This window comes from Carassius gibelio, chromosome A15 (genome assembly GCF_023724105.1).
Source record: "Carassius gibelio isolate Cgi1373 ecotype wild population from Czech Republic chromosome A15, carGib1.2-hapl.c, whole genome shotgun sequence".
In the NCBI taxonomy this organism is placed as follows: Eukaryota; Metazoa; Chordata; class Actinopteri; order Cypriniformes; family Cyprinidae; genus Carassius; species Carassius gibelio.
This window is the reverse complement of record NC_068385.1, coordinates 14,452,376-14,461,169: the sequence shown is the minus strand read 5'-3', so window position 1 is coordinate 14,461,169 and position 8,794 is coordinate 14,452,376. Positions and strand designations below refer to the sequence as shown.

At 38.3% G+C, this 8,794-nt stretch overlaps 1 protein-coding gene across 1 annotated transcript in view; it reads left to right on the top strand.

Moving 5' to 3' along the window:
- Window positions 1-4,095: 4,095 nt before the first annotated feature.
- LOC128029284 (roundabout homolog 2-like) overlaps window positions 4,096-8,794 on the top strand; it is a 55,875-nt gene continuing 51,176 nt past the window's right edge. Inside the window, exon 1 of the mRNA XM_052616977.1 lies at window positions 4,096-4,723. Coding sequence (XP_052472937.1) covers window positions 4,663-4,723 — 61 coding nt within the window. The 5' untranslated portion in view covers window positions 4,096-4,662. The remainder of the gene's footprint in view (window positions 4,724-8,794) is intronic.

Here is an 8,794-nt window from a genome sequence, read left to right as displayed (position 1 = left end):
GTACTGCAGCAGTTATGTTATTTTTAGCGTTGTGCTGTTATTGTTCATTCGCTGTGTGTTTACATGGAATACACGGAAGCCTATCTGCAGGTGCTTGGCCTAATCAAAAATACTCAAATGCACTTGCATCAAGAGTTCTACTAGCATCAACTAGTGTTTTTGTAAAAGAGCACTGATGAGTCAATGTTCACCTTTAAGTGCTGTTTTGTTGAAAGAACAGGAAGCCGCTGAAGGAGGCAGACGATAACCTGGGTCCCCTTTGAGTTTTTTTTTTTCTGTCTATTTATTTGTACCATGCATCACTTTGGCAAAGTCTTGTGTGAATCTAAACAGTATTTACAGTGAAAGAAAACTGGTGATGCATCGCCATTCTTTTTCCAAGAAAAGTTGACTTCCTCAGTGTTCCTTTGAGACAGCATATGTTAATGTGTAGTTTACAATGGAAAAAAATTACGTTTGTTCACTAAAAACTAGCATGTTACAGAACCACACTAAAAGAAAGTACAGAATTGTAGTTCAAAACACAGACAGACACAAGAAGTGCTCGTAATACCAAGATTCAGGCATTGTTCAAATAAGTACAAGCTAGAAAGGGAAGGAATAATATTTTTTTAATAGTCAAGTAGCATCAATAGAGATGAGTTTTCAGCTGTCGTTTAAAAATTCTCAGCGATTCAGCATTCCGGATAGGGGTGGGAATATCATTCTACCAGCCAGGAATGGTAAACGAGAATGTTCTGGAAATTGATTTTGAGCCTCTCTGTGATGGTACCACGAGGCGTTGTTCACTAGCAGATCTCAGACTTCTGGAGGTGATGTAGATTTGTAGTAGTGAGTGGAAGAAGGCGGGTGCTGAGCCTGTGGCTGTTCTACAGTATATGCAAGCATCAATGCCTTAAATTAATGCAAGCCACAAACGGTCAACAGTGCATGAAGATAAAGAGAGGTGTAACATGCACTCGCTGAAGACCAGTTGTGCTGCTGCATTCTGAATCATTTGTAGAGGTTTGACTGTGCTTTATGGAAGTCCACCCAGAAGAGCATTGCAGTAGTCCAGCCTAGCAATGACAAAGACCTGGATGAGAAGTTGTGCAGCATGCTCCTTAAGAAAGGACCTGATCTTTCTGATGTTGTGCAGTGCAAACTTGCAAGATTGAGCAGTCTTTGCAATGTGGTCTTTGAAGGTCAGCTGGTCATCAAAGATTACACCAAGATTTCCGACCGAAGTTGATGAGGTAATTGTAAAGGAACCTAGCTGGATGGTGAAATCAAGCTGTAGAGTTGTAGTGGCAGGAAAGACAAGAAGCTTAGTCTTTGCTAGTTTGAGCTGGTGTTGATGTTCTTTCATCCATGTCGAGATGTCCTGCAGGCAGCCTGAGATCCATGCAGCTACTGTTGGATCATCTGGTTGAAATGAGAGATAGAGCTGTGTGTCATCAGCATAGCAATGGAAGGAGAAGCAATGTGCCTGTCTGATGGGACCTAGTGATGTAGTGCATATGGAGAAGAGGAGGGGGTCCAAGAACTGATCCCTGAGGAACCCCACTGACCATTTGATGTGCTTTGGATATCTCCCCTCCTCCAAGCCCCCCTGAAAGACCTATAAGTGATATAGGTTTGAACCAGCAAGGTGGAATCCCTGTGATGCCCAGTGATGAGAGGACAGACAGGAGGATCTGATGACTGATGGTGTCAAAAGCAGCCGATAGATCCAGCAGAATAAGAACCGATGATTTGGAATTTGCTTTTGCAATCCGCAGGGTTTCTGTGACTGACAGTAGCGCAGTCTCAGTTGAATGGCCACTGCTGAAACCTAACTAATTAGCATCCAGTTTGCTGTTCTGTGAAAGAAACAATGATACCTGGTTGAAAACAACTTGTTCGAGGGGTTTTGCCATGAATGGAAGGAGAGATAGGTCTGCAGCTGTCTATAAGGGAAGTGTTTAATTTAGGTTTTTTGAGCAGCAGGGTTACCCAAGCCTTCTTGAATGCATTGGGGAAGGTGCCTATAAGCAGAGATGTGCTGATGATGTGTTTGAGTGCTGGTAAGAGTGTGGGAGAGATTGCTTGGAGAAGGTGTGAGGGGATTGGATCTAAAGGGCATGTTGTAAGATGGCTGGAGAGGAGAAGTTTTGATATTTCTGCCTCAGTGATGGGACAGAATGAGAAATGTAAAAAAAAGGAAAAAAAAAAGAAGAAAAAAAAGCGAATTTTAGCAGTGGGTGTGGTTGGTTTGAGGTCCTGTGTGTGTGGGGCTGATAAATGACTACTATTTCTGGTTTTGTCTGTGAAGAATGTGGCAAAATCATCAGCTATTAGGCAGTGGAGGGGGACAGAGGAGAGAATTGAATGTTTTGAAGAGATTACGTGAGTCTGGAGTAAAGCTGATATTGTTGTGTAAGTGTGAAGATTTGGCAGAATGGACTTCAGCAGAGAAAGATGAAAGCAAAGAATGATAAATATTCAAATCTGACAGATCTAATGATTTGCACCATTTTCTCTCTGCTGCCCTGAGTTTGGTCTGATGTTCACGAAGAACATCGGATAACCAGGGGTTAGAAGGGGCAGCCCATGCAGGCCTAAAGGAGAGAGGAAAAATATTGTCTAGACAAGGTTAAAATAAGTAAAGTTTAAGTAGAGCATAAAGTGTCAGTTGCTGCATTCACATCCATAGATGAGAAAGGGGAGGGCGAGGGAAGAGAGGAAGATACTACATAGGAAAGATGGGAGGGGGAAAGGGAGTGTAGGTTTTGTTTAAAAGTAACCAGTATAGGGTTTGATGACACACAGGTTTTTTTTTTTTTAAATGTGCCCCACATTGTTAGTCCATAGTTTATGTGGCAGAAAGAAATTATGACTCATCCGTTTTTGATTACAGGATAGCAGGATGATAATTTGTTTGTGACAGCACTGGTCCGAATATGTCTAAACACATTATTGTGTGTCATCTGCAAGGCAATCATAGCTGACATCTCCTTTGACATGTAGGTGGATGTTGATGACAAACATGTCATTGAAAGTATCAGAGAAATGGCTTAAAGTAAATGAGCATTTTTGCATCTCGTCTCAATCTGAGAGAGTTATTATGTTAATTAGTTTTTATATAAGGTTACCAGATAAAACATTGCTTTTAGAATATTGACAGGCCCATTGTTTCTGATTTGAGCAAAGAAATGTGAATCCAACGTGTGCGGACAGCAAATTCATGCTTTTAAAATACTTGTTATTGATGCAGTGAGATCTTGTTGAGACTTGAGATCTCAATGTTGGACCTCTCAGACATTGTTTGCTATTACTCAGAGCAATTTCTCAGCCGAGGTGAGGAGAATTTCAATTTGTTGCACAGTTGGTTTCCTTAAAGCTTGCAACTGTTGTCTGTCCTTAGATTCCCGGCCCATTCTGAGCATCAAAGAAAGACAAATGTTCGCTTCTCACTTCAATAATGGTGGTCTTTCAAAACAGACACAAAGTCAATGCAGTAAAGAAAAATGACACATGATATAAGGAAAGCCCTGGAGAAGAGCACCAGTAAATCCTGAGAAGGCAGATCAATGAGGGGTCTGATTGCATTGGAAATAACATCTGCTTAATGGGTTGCTGTAAAATATAGCTGCATACCTATTAATCAGAAATGCATCACTGAAAAGGATAGCAAAACAGTTTTAAGAAAGATAACTTTTGCTTCAATATACACTGGCATTTGTTAAAGTGAGTCCCTGCTGATGTGAGGTGAAACAAAAGTGCACAGGCTACAATTTAGGTGTATGACAACCAAATATAAATGCCTTGACTGAGAGATATCAATGAGTTATGTATATGTATACACACACACACACACACACACACACACACACACAAGGGTCTAAATGGGGACATTTAATGGTTTTTACAGTATTCTGTACAGACAGTATATTCTATTGGCCTACACCAACCCAATACCTAAACCTTTTTACTCTATTTTTATACCAGTTTTATAAATGAGGACACCCCCAAAGGAAGGTTTTTGGAGATTTTGTCAGGTAAAGTTCACTTTTGGGTACAAATTTGTTGCCCAAATATGGTTAAGCATATACATACACACAGACACACAAACACGTGTGTGTGTGTGTGTACCTATTTAACCAATATTTAAATATATTTTTATATTTTTATAAATGAATTATTATATCATATATAATTAGTAGATGATAATTATTATAAAAGTATTAGTTAGAAAGGTTTAAGGTCTGGGACAGCGATGCAAAGCTGTCGCTTTAAGATGTGTTTGGGAAGCGCGCTCTGCTCTCGCGCACGGACCACACGCTTCATTCTGCGGAGCGCTGTCACACTCGAGTATCTCCATGCAGTCAGCCGAACGGATGCGCAGCTTGTGAACTCTGTGTACCTCATTCTGCGCCTCAGCGGACGGACATTACAGCCAAATGAGTGACGGAGGGAGTGGACAAACTAGTTGGACCTCAGAGTCGCCATGCAGTTCCTAACACAAAGACCCGCGCGTTTCGGGTCCAGACATCACTTTATCGTAATGCGCCGCTGTGGATTTCTCCAAGAGAGCAGCTAAAGTGCTTTTCCGCTCTCATTTTTATTTCATGACTTCAGATTCCAACGAGAAAGTCTTTTGTTTAGAAACTGTATACTTATGCCTTAAAGAAAAGCGGACAAATGGCTTTTGTTGCCATAGGAGCCCTGTTACTGATGCTCTCTTGCGTCTATAGTGCTTCAGGTGAGTTCAAACACTTTATTGATCGGATTTCTGGTTCAATACTGCAATGAATTTAAGATTTGAAAGCAAGATTAATCTTTAAGTTTGTCTCTCAGACTATATGTTCGTATCACTGTAAATACATCAAGATGGCTTTACATTTTTGGATGTTTAACATATAGGATGTTAATTATTTGATGCAGTATTTTAAACAAAGAAACACCCCCCCCCCTCGCCATTATTATTTTATTTATTTTTTTGGTTTGTACCACACTGAAAATGTATTTTTATTCATCCAGTACATGTATATATATATATATATTAACTTGAGCCAATGAAAAACAAAATAACTTGACCTAAAAATCACCTATTAATAACTTAAGTTAAACAATACAGATGTGAATTTTATTGGATGAAAGAAAAAAATGTTTTTAGTGCAGAAAATCTTGCATTTACTATCAATGTTGAGTTACATCAGGTCACATCTTCACTGGGAGGAGAAAATGGTATAGAAACGGTTTCAGAAATAGCTGGTAAATTTAACAAATATTTACAAAGGAATGAAATTTATTTTCTAGTTAAATTTACTCCATATGCCCAGTTTTATTTACAACTTTGACAGATCATTTTACAGTGACAACAACAGTAACAATACATTCTAAAGAATTCAGAACTTAAATTTATTTGCAAGACGTCTTTTATACTTTTTAATAAGTTCATTCACCTTTTCAACTACTTTAAATGCATTTATGGTTAAAGGAAATTGAGTTGAAACTCATGAAATCAAATAGAAAAGATAGACTTTTTTTGAAAAGTTAAATGAAAACAGTTATGTTTTTTATAACAAATGATAATTTTTATAGTGAAGCGAGAGACAATAAAAAGAAAAAGATCATAATCACACTGGATACAACACAAGACAGCTGTGTTATAAAATATTCATGTTCAGGCTCTTCTCAAAGCGTATTACAAAAAAGACTATTGTGTTTGATTTCTTCATTCGGCTACTAATGATGCAAAACGAGCAGAGCAGTTTAGAAAGGCATTTCTAGCTATTAGAAATGCCATTTATTTTCATTCGTTTTGACAGTTTGTGCGTTATTACAGTACTCACAGAAGTCTTAAATCTGGACATGACAGCAACTGTGTTTATAAGTAAATATTTATTTACAAGATCCATTTCCATGATCTCCTACACCCTTCGTAAGTTTACCGGTATGGTTACATTGCAGTGAAATGACCTACAAGAGACTGACCGAATACATTTGGCAGGTGCAAAGCAGGATGCCACTGCTGTATCATTAGTCTCCAGGGCAGCATGATGTGTCCCCCTGCTGAGGCCAGCTTAATGGCCTTCTGCATTACAGGAGACAGTGGCTGCTGTACACGTCGAGATTCAGAAAGAGCCTGTATAAGTTATGCATCAGTCTTCCCATTGTGGGGGTGCCCGAGCCGAAAGGATGCTTAAAATAGGCCTATTTGTGTATTGATATGCCGTGGGTTTATCGATTTGACTGTCAGCTGTGAATGTGAAAAGCATTATGTGCTGTGTGCTTTGAGAAAGTTCAGAATTAAAACATACCGTCTAATATGAAAGATGATAGATAATGCCAGATAATAGCAGACTTCATACTCCGGTTGCTAAGAGACGTATGTACCACAGGCAGATCTGAATTCACAAATTGTTTTTGAAGGTATTCTTAGTCCAAATTAGATCAAATACGAAATAGTTGTAATATCTTTCTTAAAAAATCATGTCAATAATCATCTTTCTTAAATAAGTCATGTTGACACCATTTACAGTAACAACGTCACAACAGCTTTGCTTAATTTCTTTATAGACCAATGATTTATTTGGCTTATTGCTTTTCACTTAGCAAATAGGTGTTCCAGATAATTTTTGTTATAAGTAAATGCACTTGTTCCATAAATAGGGGGGATGTGGGTGTGTTTGTGTTTATATTTATTACTAGAAAACTGCAGATTGAATCTCCTGCAGCTGTCATTAATGTAAAAGGTCTGTAGCTTAGAATTGACTGAAAAAAGCTATTCAGTTTGTGTTACTTGGCAGTTGCAGTCACGTTAGGGCAAGTTGCCAAGTACGAGAAGTTGAGTGGGGTTGACAGAGATAATGGTGTTTCTGAAACGATGACAAATGGCCTGTGATGGATCACCCAGCAGAGATGTAAGCTGTCACAGTTAGACGATAAGAACAGTTTTTGCGGCGCTGTGAAAAGCGCTCTGCCTTGTGTAATAATGGGTAGAGCAGATCTCTTTCATGAACGACTGTTTTGTTTTGTTCTTTGGTCAGTGTGCACCAGTATACACCTGTACACCCGTTAGTAATGTTGTTTTATTAATAACGTCTGTTGAAAAAAAAACATTAGATCATCACTGATCCCAGAGAGCCAGCTCATGTCATTTGAATAAGTTTGAAGCAAACAGTTTTGAAAATTCGACTGGGCACAAGGTCCCTGGTCACTGTTTTCAGAACGTATTAGCATTAGGGTGAAGCGAGAGGGTGAAGAATGCATGCCTAACATTTGTAAATATCAATTACTGTAATAAATCACATAAGGTAATAGCTTGTGGACATAAACTAGATAGAACTTATGTTAACAGTATTTCATTGGGAAGACACTTGATCGTCCTTTGTTCATCTATTCAAGCGTTCTAATGTTCTATCTATTTTTCTATCAAACATTCTATCTGTCGATCCATTTTTTTATCAAACATTCAATTTCTAACATTTTATCTATTGTTCTGTATATTTCTATCATTTATATATTGCTCTGTCTATGGTTCTATCTGCTGTTCCTTAAAAAAATTATATTGATCATTCTACACTGAACAAAATTATAAATGCAACACTTTTGTTTTTGCCCCCATTTTTCATGAGCTGAACTCAAAGATCTAAGACTTTTTCTATGTACACAAAATGCCTGTTTCTCTCAAATATTGTTCACAAATCTGTCTAAATCTGTGTTAGTGAGCACTTCTCCTTTGCCGAGATGAGCCATCCACCTCACAGGTGTGTCATATCAAGATGCTGATTAGACAGCATGATTATTGCACTGGATCGGTGTATACAACAGTGTGCTCCAGTTCCTGCCAATATCCAGCAACTTCACACATCCATTGAAGAGGAGTGGACCAACATTCCACAGGCAACAATCAACAACCTGATCAACTCTATGCGAAGGAGATGTGTTGCACTGTATGAGGCAAATGGCGGTCACACCAGATACAGACTGGTTTTCGGACCCCCCAATACAGTAAAACTGGACATTTTAGAGTGGCCTTTTATTGTGGCCTATGCAATAATCATGCTTTTTGCAACAGGGCTTTTGTGTACATAAAAAAGTCTTAGATCTTTAACTTCAGCTCATGAGAAATTTAACACTGCTGATTGTAGAGCATCAATCAAATGTCACAGTTTTGCATTGTACTTTGAAAACATTAGCGGCTGGCACAAGGCTGATAGATTTATGCTTTCAGTTTGAGTAGGAATCTTATACAGTAAAGTTTGTCGATTCAAAAAGGTAAAGTGTTTATTAAAAGCTGTCATCCATGGCCCGGTTCCCCAAAACGTTCTTATCGCTAAGTAGTTCTTAACCTATTCCTTAACCTCTCTCTTAACCTTATGGCACGATTCCCGACACGTTCGTACACGTTGCTTCCCCAGCATATTCTGTATCTATCTCAATCTCTCTCTGTTCATTGTAGATAGGTTGCTTTTTATTGAAAAAATTAACCAATGGCAATCAATACCGCATTAAACAGAAGTAAATGCAGCTGCTTGCCAATCAATTCTGATTGTAAAGTACCTTAACATTAATATAAAAGTGTATTATATAATTTTTATAAGTTGTTAAACCCATGTCAAGAAGCGAGGGATAGGAGGGTCGATGATTAGCGAGGGATACCTGGTTCGTCTAACCGTCACAACATATCGTGTGAACATATTACTGACCATTTGATAATTTAACTTATAGTCTATATTCTATTGATAACTTAAACTATGTTCAAATAAATGTTACTATAATAATTTGAGGAATGTTTTATTAGCATAGAACGTGTTGTCTTTCTTAA